Genomic DNA, 14698 nt, shown 5'->3' with positions numbered 1-14698 from the left:
TCTATTGCTGTGGAAATTCCTCTGATGTCACAAATTCAATGCTAAGGCTTCATTGCAAGATCAAACATGATGATGAGCTGACATGCAGTGTTCAATTTGAGGTAGCAATGGGCCTGCACTGCAGTTTCAACCCAGTTTTTAAGAACTCTACAATTCAGGAATGTTCTGATCTTTGTTTTATATAGACTGCACATTAAAATTCAGAAACAGGATTCATTTTGGATCCTGCCTGCTCTTCTTCCCTTCCACCCTGCCCCAAATAAAAAATTAAGGTGTTCAGCTCACATGGTTTGGGCCTATCAGTAACTTAAACAAAACTATCCTTCAACTGTTGGCAAGGGTGACAAGGAAAGTTTGGAGAGACAAATGAAATGTAACTTCATTCATATTTTAATTCTGATATTCTGGAAAGTCTCCATTACAGTGAAAGCCCCGCCTTTAGTACTAGGTGTGTTTGGACCCAGCCCCACAATACTGAGTTGAATAGACGCCACAATGGTTTAATTTTCAATATTCATCATTGAAGGGATACTCCGGATGGTCACGCCACCTGCGAAGAGAATTCAGATAAAAAGTCTTCATTACAAAAGCTATTACATACGGCAACACTGGGCACCTGTACTATTTATACAGTGCCTAGCACAACAGACTCCAGACCTGGTTGAGGTTTCTGCCTGTTACTGTAATAATGTGCTACTAGAGGTAACCCAAATAGGATTAAGAAAAGAAAATAGTTAGTAAAGACTTCAGCTAACATTTGAAGCTTACTAAGTGAAAGTGATCAAAAGCTGTTCATTGACCTACATGAAGAGTTATGAGGCAGGATGTGTGTGTTAGTTAAGTTCCGTGTGGACTTGTATTCATACCACACAAGTCAGCACTGGCACTGTGACAGCTTTGTGGGTAGACTCAGGAAGCCAGAGACTTACCAGGAATGGAAAAAAAAGGTCAGATACGAGGCACATTAATGTAGGGCATATTAGGGCAAGCTTTCCCTGTCTTGTTGCTAGAGACTTCAGACCTACGTTAAATCCTCTTCATGCAAAACATGCTACACAGGTTTCAGAAAATAGGGGTAAATTTGCAGGTTTTCCTACTTCTGCAGGGTAAAAAAATGCCACTGTTTGATGGATGTCATATGGCTAGAATGCTCCTCAGCTGGAGTCCCAGTACTGGCTAAACTTGGAGGAAGGTCAGAAACAGCAGCTCTGAAAAAAGATGCATTTCTTTAGCTCAAGTTGTTTGAGCTGGCATGGATGGGTCTGCTCTGGCTTGGCCTTTTTTCCATGAGTCTTTTGCATCAGAGCGACTTCTGGCTGTCCCCTTTAATTAAATTACAGTGACTCAACACGGGTGTGGATACCCTGGTTAGTTATTTAAAAGCATTCATTTTTGAGTGGTCACAAGAAGCCTTTGAATAACCTAATTAAGGTGAAGGGGAAGTTCATGTTTGTTAGTGCAATTGTTTTATGTCCATCTGACTGCAGACTCAATTGCAAGACTTCACACTCCATATAAAAGTTCTGAATGTCTAGGAAAAGTAAAGAAGATCTAGGAATGCCATAAAATGCAGACATCTGCCCAGAGCCAAATGCAGGCAAGTACAAAGGTCTTCCACATTTCCCTCTTTAGTCCCAGAAAACCTGGAGGTTACATTACACTTCCAGTCTTCTGGCTAACTAACCAGATATTATAGGTGGTTTCTAAAATAAAGTAGTTTATAATGAAGATGTAGGCCGGCACCTCCTGTCAGTAAAAACAACTGGTTGAGTGCATCATGGGAGCTGTGTTATTTACTGGCACCATTAGTGTATTACCAGTAAAGCTGGATAAAAACTGGAATTTGTCCCATGGGAAGTGATAATTGACTTTTTTCCTTCTGAAAAAAGGATGACATTTGCAGAATGGAAAGTTCCAGACATTTTGTTTGGACATTTTCAACCAAAATGAAACATTGACATTCCCAGATTGAAAAAACTAGTTTGTTGAACCAAATCAAGATGTTTTGGTACAGCTTGGGTTGCATTAATCTGTGTCCCCAAGAAGCCATAGTGCCTCATGTTTCCATTTTTTTCTAGGCTGGGCTCCCCACATCTCATGATATACTGTGGTCATGCTGCACTGCTACTGGTTCAATGAAAGTGGAGACAGTGCATCATGGGAGATGTAGTCCAGCCAAGAAGCCAAGCTCACAGAGGAGAATGTGGCAGGATGAGGCACTTGAACTTCAGCTCCCATGAGGCACTATGGTACATCACGCTGACATAGATCAGCTGACCTGAAATATTTAGCTTTTCCACTGGAAAAAACAAACAAACAAACAAAATCAGGAGTTTTCCTGAAGAGAGCTTAGATTTCAGACACTGCATTGTTTGTCACACATGTTGGTGTAAAATTCTACTGCAGTTAGCATTATCTTATTAGTTACCAAGGCTTATTCATGTTATCAAAATGAAATGTACTTGTACACAACTCCATTCTAGTTTATAGCTGGAAAAACCACAGGAAGGTCAAAAACATTCATTCATACCTGCAATAATGGAATATTTCCCCACAAATACATTAAGTAAAAAGTATATTTTCATGTTACTGTTTGACCTTTTCCCACAGAAATTGACAGGCTGGATCAGAGCAGACAACGTCCCACCTGACGGGGGCTGGTCCAGATGCTTAATAGAGCATTCTAACACCTTCTTAAGCAGACCTGGCGTCATCTGCCCCACACAAATTAGGCAAAATTGTGTTCTAAAAATTTGAGATAAGCCTTTGACTTAAACAGTGAAGCCTAACATCTCCACCCAAAAGCTGATAATTATGACAGATCTCTATATTTTAGTTATCCATATAAAGTGTCCACTCCCTTTTTGAGTCTTGCTAAGTTTTTGGCCTCATTGATTTCTTGTGGCAATGAATGCCCACAGGCTAATGATGTGTTATGTGAAAGACTATTTCCTTTATTAGTTTTGTATTTACCACCTTTAAACTTAATTGAATGTCCTCCCTCTTCTCAACATTCTCCCCCTTCTCCATGGGCATTGAACTTCCCTACATGAAGATATTTATGAATTCCAGCCAAGATTCACTTTTTACAAGCAGAGTCTGAATTATAAATTCGAAATATCTGCAGGTTAGGAATTTTAGCTAAGAAATCCGAACAATTTCTAGTATCAAGTACATGATACTTTTAGATAATTTTTAAATAGAGAAAGACAATCATTAAAAACATATTGCAAGTTGATGACTTGGCTATCTCCCCAGATTCACTGAATGAATAAAAAACAAACAAACAAACAATAATTATAGATTACAAGCACCTTGCTGAGATTTTAGTGCATCTTCAACCTAATTCACCTTTCCTATTGTGTATAGTCCATCACCTTTTAGGTAGCTAGGTAAACTGGTACATTTGTTCCTGGTGGACTTTTCTAATCATAGATAAAGGCATGAAAAAAAGCTATTAATGTTCTAGAGATGCTGCAATCCTAGAATTTTCAAAGCTTTTGTCCCAGCACTGTCATCAGGAGACAAAAGAACTAATCCAAAAAGGTAAAGAAGGATACACCAAAATGAATGCCTTTGTTGCTTTAGGTTACACAGTGAGTGTTCAGAAAAGGGGCCAACATACAGTACAGCCATAGGCTGGACATGGTTTTGTACTAGAAGGTGGATAGTCTCATGCTCAGCCCACTTGGAGCCCTAAAAGAAGTGTACCATGCAGCTGCAGCAATACCGCCTTGGGTGGTGAGTTTGAGCTCTCAAGATAAACACGGTCAGGCCTGGTCAGCAGTTGGATGGGAACTGCAGGAAGTGTTTTTTTGGGGGGTTCAGACAGCTACATTCTTTCTTTCTGCTTGGATTCAGAGGAAAGTGTGACTTCGGATGGCTGTATGGGTGATGATGGTGGTTCCTGAGTTAGTAAACTTCAGCCTTAAAAACTAAACTCCTGGCCGCCTCTCATTAAGATAAAACACTTTGCAAGAGTTGGGTGAATTTTAGTGTCCTGGACAAATTCTAGTTTGAATAATTATATTCAGCCTTCCTACATTTCTTGGGTAGTTTCAGATTAAAACATTGTTCCTTTTTACCTGTGGTGCTAAACAGGTGTATTGTGCCGCCCTATGCAGTTAAGCCACTATAGTGTTGCACCTCAGAGGTGAGAGCACTTCAGAAGTGGACACTGTCAAGTGCTTTAGGATGCTTCAGGATCAAAGGCACTATGCAAATATCAAGTGATAGTACTGTGCACATGATAGGAATTTGAGATTCAGCTCCAGCGTTCACTTGTGGCAGATAACACTATCGTGGATGATTTATGGAATTAAGATAAATCTTATTGAATTAAATTAATGCCTTTGGGGTCCATTGTATTAAAAATGCCTTATTTATGTGTTATTGCGGAATTGTATGCAACTTCTCTAGGAGATGTGATTAATGCAATCTCTGAGAAGCATTAGGAATGTCAACAGGACTTCTTGGGAGAACATATGTTAAGAAGATTTCCTAGAAAATATACTTCAAGTGAAGGGAATGACAGTGACTCGCGCCCCTTTTGAAGTTTTGGCTTGGGCAGAAAACCATTGTCTGGCTGATTAGGTAATCACAGTGTCCTGAAAGGCCTAAATGAATGATTCCATGTCATGAGGGTGTTTGTTCTGAGCTGAAGCTGTGATGAATTTGTGACCACAGGAAAAACCTGTGTAGGGTTTGAATGACTAAATCACCAACCAGAGCCCATGGTGAAGTTGGGGTGACCGCTGATAAGGTAAAGAAATGATGTACATGCTGACTAGCGTAAGAATTAAGTGTGCTTCTTAGAAATAGCTAGGTGGTAGCTGAACTGGGGCAACTGCACCGTGTACCATCTCTGAACAGAAGGCAAAACAGCTTGCTTAGGCAGCCTGCATTTTGTTGGGGATAATCACAAAAAAGGCAGGGGACTATTCAGGGTAGAAATATCCCAGTCAGAAGGGAGAGACAAAGACACGTTTCCACCCTAGAGAGACAACATGTGGGGAGCTAGAAGCCTAAGAATGGATGCCCTTACTGCACCACTGAGGGGAAATACAGATGCTGTTGCCTTGAACTGTGACACCGCTCATATGAGGAAAGCAATGGCGGAGCAGCAGAGTCCAGAGACAGTACTCCACTCCTAGGAGTGGTGAGACAGTGACAATTGCTGAGCAATTCCTTTTACTGAGTGAGCTCCATAGCGCGCTCCTTAGCTGTTTGGGACAGCTACCACCACTTGAGGAAAGTGTTTTAAAACAGAGATGGAACTGAGCCAAACACCACCTACAAGCCCCTTGACCCAGGAGGCTGTTCAGACTCTGAACCATATGCAAATCTTGCATGTTTTGAAGTTTTACAAGTCATCTTATGTACTGAACCACTAGACTTGAACCCTCTTTTGCTTTGGTGTTTGAAATTCAGATGCTTTTCTGTCACCTTGAGATAATCTCTTGAAGTAAGGTAGACGTGATTGTGAATGGAAGTGTTGGCATGGCATGGTTTACATTAAGAACCCAGCACTGTTCAAGAGCCTCCATTCACTTGCTATAGGGCTGGGATTCAGCTTGGACTTACATCAGCAACTCCACGTAACGAGTGTTTTTATTCAGGGCTTCAATGTCCTTCATTTCTTTATCAGTGAGTGAGAAGTCAAAAATCTAGGGAAAAAAAGATATTAGGATTAATCTGCAGCAAGGGAGATTTAAGTTAGATATTAGGGAAAACTTAACCATATGGGTAGTTAAGCTCTGGAATAGGCTGCCAAGGGAGGTTGTGGAATCCCCACCACTGGAGGTTTTTAAAAACAGGTTGGACAAAACACTTGTCAGGGATGGTCCAGGTTTAGTTGGTCCTGCCTTAGCACAGAGGGCTGGACTTGACCTCTTGAGATCCCTTCCAGCCCTATCTCTCTATGTTTGCAGAAACAAATGCAAAAGTCTTTGCACATTTTAACTAAATATGAAAGCCGAATTCTGGGGAGGGTTTATTAGATTCCTCAGTCTCAAGAACAGAATGGCAATTCTGCTAACTCTTTTGGACCATTGGTTTCTTAAGGGAGAGACAATGCCTAGAAAAGGGAGCGCAATAAGGGAGACACACATTTAGGAAAAGTTGCAAACCTTCCTACCATGTAGGCAGAAGGGTACACAACACCTCCTCTTCTGGGTCTGGCTGTCAAGGAACTACAAGCCATGGCTGGGAATAGAGGACACAAGTTGTACACATGTTTAGTGTCATTCAAACAGCTAAAACTAATAACTACTGATCTATATTCAGTGTTTACTTGATCTCTCATTGTTGCACTACTATAGGTGGGAGCACTAGTATAGACTGGCTGCTAGAGTTTTAGTCTACTCAGAATAGGTCTAGATGATACTGAAGAAAAGTCCAGTATCCTGTCCATACTAGCTTCCCCTCTATTGCACCATTACCAGGTAGTAGAAATGATGGTGAGTAAGAGTCAACACAGAAAACATTGATGGGGTTGTTAAGCCTCCTCTCTGCCTCAGGAGAGAAGGGGAAGACACTCTAAGCAGGGGTCAGCAATATCAGTGGAGCAGAGATTAATCTATAACTTGCCTGGAAGTTTTCTTTGATCCGCTGTGGATGGAAGCTTTTGGGAATGACCACCACCCCTCGTTGAATGCTGAAACGCAGAGCAACCTGTGCTGCCGTCTTGTTGTATTTTTCCCCAATGGCATTCAGCACAGGGTCCTTCAGTAAAGGAGGGGAAGACACATTTACCCTTGAATTAAAAAAAAAAAAAGGTGGGTTTATTTTGAATCTGGAGTATTTAAAGAAAGTGGCAGAAAGCAGAAATCCAAAGAAAAAACTGATTCGGACAATCTATTATGAAATGAAGATTAATTTTAAATGCATCAGTTATCACCATGTTTGCACTGTTTCCCACTGCCTCTGTCAATTAATAAGATTTGTGGAAGTAACACACGCAAGTTCATCTGCCCACTCTCGATCTGCAGTTTACAGATCATGAGCCAGCACTCATCCTATTCAATATGGAAAAAGTGTTTGGAAATTTGATTGTCAAATATATTACAGTAGGACATGAACCAAACACTAAATAATGCAATAAGATTTGGAAGGCAGTTAATTTCTCACAAGAAGCAACATCACTTGGAATTTTTACTAGTAAACAGGACAGGACTCTAGAAAGCGTACCAAGGGAATTAGTCCTACATGAGCAGAGAGATGGACTGGGTGATCTAACACGTTGTACACCTCTAACCAGGTTCAGAGCATACAGGCATCCTCTAGCCTTCGGGAAGCCTGATATTGTACCTTTGTTTCCAGATAACTTGATCTGGGCTGTTCAATACCTGACTCAGAAGCAGATCAGGATTATCATTGGATCAGTGATGTGAAGAGAGGAGAGATGTTCCTCATGACTTCTAGAAAGAGTCCTATGTGTTTTCCACTGGGTAGGTCCTCTGCTCTGTTTGATGCTCTGAATGATCTAGTGTTTGCTCACCTTGCAGCTACTCATTTCAGCCTCAGAGCTCCATATTACAGTTACCACTCTTCTGGCCAACTGTATGGGGCTGACTCACTGGCATTCCTTATTGACAGAGCAAGGCAAGGAGATTAGTTCAGAGGGTCAGTCAGTGCTGCCTATGTCTACACTGCAGCTGGGAGCAAGCCAGCACACTAAAAACAGTGCCGCTCCAGTGGAGACTAGGGCAAGCCACTTGAGATCAGACCCAGGAGGTTGGGTGATCTTGAGACAGAGCTGGAATATCCACAACGCTAATTTTAGTGCGCTAACTTCAGTCCGTCTACCCAGGCTGTGAGGATTGCTCTCAGCTGTAGTGTAGACATACCCTGTATAGCCTGCTGGCCTGAGGAATACTGGGAATCACATTTTGAATTCCCAAGTTAGAGCTGAGAAGCTACAGCTTAGTAAAAAGGGATGGTGGGGTAGATTTAGCCAAATCCCAAATTAAAAACTTTGGCTTCTCTGAAGCATGTTTCCAAAAAGAGGAAAAGCCCAGATCCAAATGCTCATACTTGCCCCACTGGAGGACAGCAAGGGTTTGGGAAAAGCCATTACTTTTTGCTGGATCTCTGTGGGGAGACATGCAACCCTCTAGTAGCAGTGTTCACCCCACAAGTGAGGCTAGTATGAAGACTTACCACGTTTCATCCCTTGAGGTTCCTAGTGGACTGTACCCAACAATGACAATGTCATGTTGTCTACAGAATTCTAAGAGCTTGGGCTGGGTGAAATATGGGTGGCATTCAACCTACATGAATGAAACAGAAGGAGCAATTAAATTAAATGACAGATACTGAATAACGTCTTGACATCTCTTTCTGCATGTTTGACCAACCATAATCTCATGAATTAGAGATTGTGGGGGAAGATATTTTAAGAAAATGGAACCTTCTAGCCTCTGGATTAATCATTCAAATCCAGGCCAGGCTGCTGGTGGAAGGCTATCCTGACCTTCCCAGGGGAGAGACTGTGACAGATGTTGTAGAAATAATTGATTTTTCACTTCACTGGCCATACCAAAGAGAGTGTGTTCCAGATCAACCCAAAAGAAACTTTGAAACTTTTGATTCACTGAGAAGTTGACCCAAAACAAAACACTTCTTTTTTCTAAGCTTTTAGAGTTTTTAAATGAAAAATAGTTTTGATTTGGGGAAAAAATGTTTCATTTCAAATGTGTCAAAAAGATGTTCAGATTATTGGAATTTTTAGGTTTGATTTAAACAATTCTGCAAATTCAACATGAATTCTAATATTTTGGTTGACCCCAAATTTGCATTTTTCAGCTAAAGATATATCAGCTGAAAAGTTTCACCCAGCTCCAATGATGACAGACCTTGAGCGTGTCCACGCAAGGTGTGTGTGGGGGAAATCAATGTATACAGTAGTCTAAGAGGAATGTGGACCTCCTTTTTGGGAAGCAATTCAGACAGTTTAACACCTTTGCAATTCAAGATTGTAATTACATGGGGGGAGATTTGCCTCCTCCCCAATGGATAGATGGCAAATGAGATATGGAAGAGAGATTGAGAGCATGACGGTATCTGTTGACCTGACTCACCAACCTTTATGTTCTGCCCAACATTTATGTATAGCCATCTGAATAGAGATCTATCCTAGGAGGCAGGAGCATCTTGACTACCTGCTGACTGTATTTGTCTCTTCCCTTTGTATCCAAAATGATCACTGTCTTAGTTTGCCTCCAGAAAGTTGGTGACAGCTTATGCCGTCAACAGAAAATTGAGGGAAACAAAAAAGAGGGGTTTTATTTATTTTGGTATGGACTTCTCCAAACCTCTACCTTTCCAGGCTGCAGCTATTGTGTACCATAGCCAGAAAAACTCACTACGGGCAATGTGCTCAACTTCTCCTGAGTTATAAAGCAGCTTGCTCTTATAATAAGTTCCTGAAGTTAAACACAAACTATAAAAATTGCCCCCTTTTTAAAAAAAAAAATTATAACCTTCTTCCTTTCATCTTTATTAGGCCAACAGAGGGTCGTATTGATGTAGTCTTGGGGGCAGAGGTGTGAGGGAATAGAGTCAGACAATTCAGCCAGAAGCAGTTACAGTGTTTGGTGCTTGTTTGATAACTTGTTTTTAACTTGAACTTTAATCCTAGTGGGGGGAAAAAAGGGATTAGAAAGACAGCCGTAGAGACAAGGAAATTCTTGCGTAGCCAAAGAACAAGTACAAGGACAGTGGCAGACTTCCCCAACACTACCTTGCCAGCATCTCAAGGCCAACTTCAGAGGGTGAAAGGATATTTCCTCTTTCCCATGCAATCTTTGGCCTCTCTTCTGATGCTGCTAACAAGGATATCCATTAGCACTAGTCATGATATCAGTCACTGGACATCTCTCCAAGTCCAAATCAGAAGCCACCCCAACCACCACTCGATGCTAATGACTTGTATCCAGACCAGCTACTTAGATATAAATGGTTATGGGCCCTATTGTCATGGTTTTACTTAGACTTGACCATTGACTTCAGTGGCAAGTTTAGCTTCAGCTGAGGACATGACATAGTCTTATTGCTAAGTTAGTTCTTTGGTCTAGTACCTCCACAGAACGACCTGTGGAAAGGACATAGAAAAAAGAGTGCCTTAGAACTTTTTTGGCTTGTTGTAGTTTCTTAAAGATAGTTCCTTACAGCAGATACAAAGCTTAGAATAGCACAATATCCCATATGCTATAGGGTTGGGCTTTAATGGTTTAAAATGAGGTAGCCATCTTGCTTCACTGATGGCTGGTTAGCCTCTGGATAGTGGCATGCATGTCTCAGGCTGTTGGGAACTTTCTTGGATCACTTGAGGTACATGGCTGAATCTTTTTGATCATGTCTGCAGTGACAAGAGTTCATGCAGCCCTTAAAACTCAGCATGGGACAAACTCAGGTTTTCAAGCACCGGAGAGGGATCCAGAAGGAAATGAATGTTCCCAGCAAATGTATATATTGAATGTAGAATGAAAAAAATCAGTCACGCTAAGGAGGAAAGTTTGGCCTTCAGTATTTGGCGGTATAGTGGGTAGCTTACTACCTGCAGTAGGTCATCTGTACCTGCACACAAGTCCTCATATGTGCAGAAGTATTTGTGGTCTCTCTGAGCACTGTACCGCAGTGCCAGTTTCAGGTAGAATTAGGGTTCTGCTTGGGATCATACCTGATTGCTGACAGGTTTGTGCTTGAGCCCTGGCTTGTTCAGAATCATTTCCAGCTGTCTGCGGTTGAAGTTGGACACGCCAATAGATTTTGCCAAGCCAGCATCTTTACATGCTTCCAAAGCCTACAAAGATAGCAACAGAGAGCATGAGAAAGAAAGCCTCAATAGAAACCTGCCAGGGAAGGAAAGTCAGCATTATTAGCCAGGTGAAATAGACCCTACTCAGGACTCTGTCTAGAAAGCTAAGTGTGCATGCCTTATAGGAAAGGCCTTTACTTTGGAGGGACTAGCACTCCTATTGACGCTTTCTTCACATTCTAAACCCAATTCTCATGCAGCCATAGATTTTCAGAAGACCAAACCAAGGCACCTCGGATTTCAATGTTACTTCATACTAGGGTAGAATTTTCCCAGAAAATGGAACAAATCAGAAGAAACATTTCAGATACAGCACTTATAAATTTCACATGTTCGCTTCCAGAGTTTTATTTCAAATTTTAGAGGGACTTCCACACTGCTCCAGCTTAGGGGTGGGGAAAGGGAGACAACATCTGAAAAAGAGACAGCTTCCCTTCCCTGTCACTTTTTGAATTACTGTGCCAGTGTTAGTCCAGGCTCTCCTGCCACCAGAGTCTACAGTTAAGTCATAATTTTATGCCTGTAACACCAAAATGTTTCCATGAAATTGTGCATCACAAAAATCAGCATTAAGACTTCATTGCAAAATGAAGGGGGAGGAGAAGGTGGGTCTGAGGGGATTACAGGATTTGCATTTCAAACAAATATAGCCATGCAGCGAAGGAAGCTTATAAGAACAAGGTAAACATACAATAATTTCTTCATTATGCATACTTTAAGACTCTGCTTTTAGTTGATGCCATGCTTCATTAACGGGAGAAGAGTATCTTTGCTTAGAGAGAGTCTTCTCCTCTCTCCCCAAACCCCTTCGATGAATGCAGTGGCTGTTCAGTGATGCAATGAAGCAGAGTTACAGTAGACCCTACTCTTGCCTCCAACATCTGGGTACTGGATGTCCTGCTTGTCAGTTTTATTATTCTTTTCTGATTTAAATGAATAGGGGAATTAGGGAAGCAAAAGACTCCATTTATTTTATGGCCTCTGGCTGGCCTCTTCTTGTCATATGATTTTCATCATTCAATGGTGAGGTAACAAGAATAGCCACAATACTGGCTGCTAAAGCCACACTGAAACAATTAAATTACTCCAGGGAAGAGTTTAGCTGGCTGTATATAGACTGATCCTAATATTCACGGGCAGCAATGACCCCCTTCTCGGCGGCAGCAGTTGAGTTTTTCCTGCCTATTGTTACTGGGGCTGTCATGTAACACTATAGCCTTACAATAAGAAACAGATTGAGGGTAACAAGCTGCAGTGACTGAACAGACAATGTTTGACAGATGTTTTTCTTTTCATGTTTAAGTGAATTTGACTTGTGAATCTGAGGAACTAACAACACTGGCTCGGGCCAAGCATACTGTGAGCAGCTACTCTGGAAGTTATGTGCATGGCTCAGTTGCCTAGAAGACACCCCTCTCTTATTTCAGTCCTGGGAGCCCACGTCAGAATGTTGCCATTGTGTCCAAACCCTGACCAACAGCACCTTGTGCTAAGCCAGTACAGGGCATCGCTACACCACTTTTGCCAGTGCAGGTTTAATCCAGACATGTAGCACCTTGGGCTATTCTATCTCTTGAGGAGAGATGGCTGCTTGTGCTGAGTAAGTTGTTAAAAGCCACATGGCTTAGGATGTGCAAAAGTGAGGACTAGACTGAGATCCAGACTCCCTTTTACCTGTGGTGTAAGAAAAAAAAAGTGTGGTGTCTATAGGGTGACCAGATGTCTCTATTTTATAGGGACAGTCCTGATTTTTGGGTCTTTTTCATATATAGGCTCCTATTACCTCCTACCCCCATCTTAACTTTTCATACTTGATGTCTGGTCACCCTAGGTATCTAGAAGTGACTAAGGAGGGGTTGTGCATAGCCCTGCCCCCTTTACTTGAACCAAAAGTTTCTACTTCTACGTAAGGGCAGGTTTGAGAAATTTAAAAAGGTGGGAACCTTGAAAGGCACAGCCCATTGACAATTTAAGAGTCAGCACCCCTTTGTAGTTCTACTACCCTCTAAAGCAGTGCTTCTCAACCAGGGATATGCATACCCCAGAGGGTATCAGAGGTCTTCCAGGGGGTGCAGGGACTCATCTACATATTTGCCTAGTTTTACAGCATAGCTACATTAAAAGCACTAGCAAAGTCAGTACAAACTAAAATTTCATACATACAATGACTTGTTCATACTGCTCTATATACTATACATTGAATTGCAAGTACAATATTTATATTCCAATTGATTTATTATATGGTAAAATGAGAAAGTAAGTAATTTTTCTGTAATAGTTTGCTGTGACACTTCTACTTTCTTACAAAAATCAGCCGAAAATACAATTTTAAGTGAGGTGAAACTTGGCTCCTGAAAGGTGTACCGTAGTTGGGAAAGGTTGAGAGCCACTGCTCTAAAGTTCTGGTAATGAAAATAAATGTTGAATTCCCTTCTGGTAACTTATACCCCAGAACAGAGGGAGAGTTATTTTTTGTGAGGCAACATAATTTTTTATCCTACCTTGAAACTAGACATCTTTTGTTACCAGGAAGGCGCTAGTGATATGTCACTAAGGCCACTCTCTCCTCCATCTCTTTGCAAGTAGTAAGACTTCAAAAGCTACAACTGCTGTGAATGTGGTGATCTCTGACAGCCCACTACAAACTCGTTGAACAGTTCCAGAAGCCCCAGTGCAATGTCTGGATCAGGGAGCATGAAAGGGTGTTTCTAAAAACATTTTTGGGGTACATCTGCATGACAAATAAAAAGTGATTGTAGCATGTGTTGACATGTGCGCTAGCTTTATTTTCGCTGGTAGTAGAGACATGTTGGCATGGACGAGACAGCCACCCACAGTCCTCAGCAAGCTCACACTGGGCTGCTAGCCCAAGCTGACATCTTCACTTTTGTTACCTGCATGAGCTAGCACAGGTATGCCTGTCCGCGCTAGTCACGCCTTCATTTGTTGCATAGATTTACCCTCAGTTTAATGCTGGTGGAATGAGACACCCCTGCACACAGAAGTCCTGTTTATCCAGGGAGTCAGTGCATGGTCAATGGAAAAGCAAGTTTACCTACATTGCCTTGTCAAGGCCAGAGTGCAGAAGAACCACTTTTCCAGATGTGACAGCATTTAAATACATATGCAGCTGTAACATTCCTACCTCCCAAGTGGCACATAAGTTTGTCTCATGGTAGATATATTTTCCATTTTCATCTCTAGGGTAGAGTGCATCTCCAGGCTGAAAGAACAAAAAAAGTCACAGTTTTCAGCTTTCACTACTCAGAACAGAGGTTTACACACACACACACACACACACACACACACACTCTCTCTCTCTCTACATTTAATCAGTGGACAACAATTCAGAGGCTTTCTAAACACACCAAGTTTAAGAGGTTATTCATGTTGCGTTTGCCACATCCTCCCTTCATCTACCAGCACTTTAATGCTATAGTCATTAAGTGCACTTCCTGAAATATTCCCCTCATATGGCTATGCACTAAAAAGTTCCATTTTGAGTTATGCCATGTGATCGTGGAGGTTGCAAGGGGATATGGCTTTCAAGAGACTAATCCCCTATTTCCCAGATATTCCATTGTGGCAGCCAAACTTTTTCACATGGCTAGACTACTGCAAAAGTCCAAATTCCCCTCCAAGGCTGCTTGCTTGTGCTATTTACCATTCAGGGACACTGAAGAACAATGCAAGTTAAACATCTGATATTGCAAGATAATCTTGAGGGACCAACTCCCAGTGATGCTAATGAGAGTTATGTGCATTGGACATCTGGCAGGATGTGCCAAGAATCTTTCAGGATCATGCCCCAAGGTCTCCTATCCCCCTTGATACCCCAGAGAGAACTTTAAGGATGCCTGCAAGCATCTGTAGGCCTAG

General features: G+C 41.7%; 1 protein-coding gene across 2 annotated transcripts in view; it reads right to left on the bottom strand.

Annotated features, from left to right (window-relative positions):
- Nucleotides 1–439: 439 nt before the first annotated feature.
- The window catches only part of AKR1D1 (aldo-keto reductase family 1 member D1), a 38321-nt gene continuing 24062 nt past the window's right edge, over nt 440–14698 (bottom strand). For both annotated transcript variants that reach the window (XM_050946089.1, XM_050946098.1), the window contains exons 4-9: nt 13965–14042; nt 10682–10804; nt 8161–8270; nt 6589–6754; nt 5584–5666; nt 440–550 (exon numbers count right to left, since the gene is read on the bottom strand). In XM_050946089.1, coding sequence (XP_050802046.1) covers nt 508–550; nt 5584–5666; nt 6589–6754; nt 8161–8270; nt 10682–10804; nt 13965–14042 — 603 coding nt within the window. In that variant the 3' untranslated portion in view covers nt 440–507. The remainder of the gene's footprint in view (nt 551–5583; nt 5667–6588; nt 6755–8160; nt 8271–10681; nt 10805–13964; nt 14043–14698) is intronic.

Source organism: Gopherus flavomarginatus, chromosome 1 (genome assembly GCF_025201925.1).
Source record: "Gopherus flavomarginatus isolate rGopFla2 chromosome 1, rGopFla2.mat.asm, whole genome shotgun sequence".
In the NCBI taxonomy this organism is placed as follows: Eukaryota; Metazoa; Chordata; order Testudines; family Testudinidae; genus Gopherus; species Gopherus flavomarginatus.
Note: the sequence above shows the minus strand (reverse complement) of the source record. Positions and strands in the feature narration are given on the sequence as shown.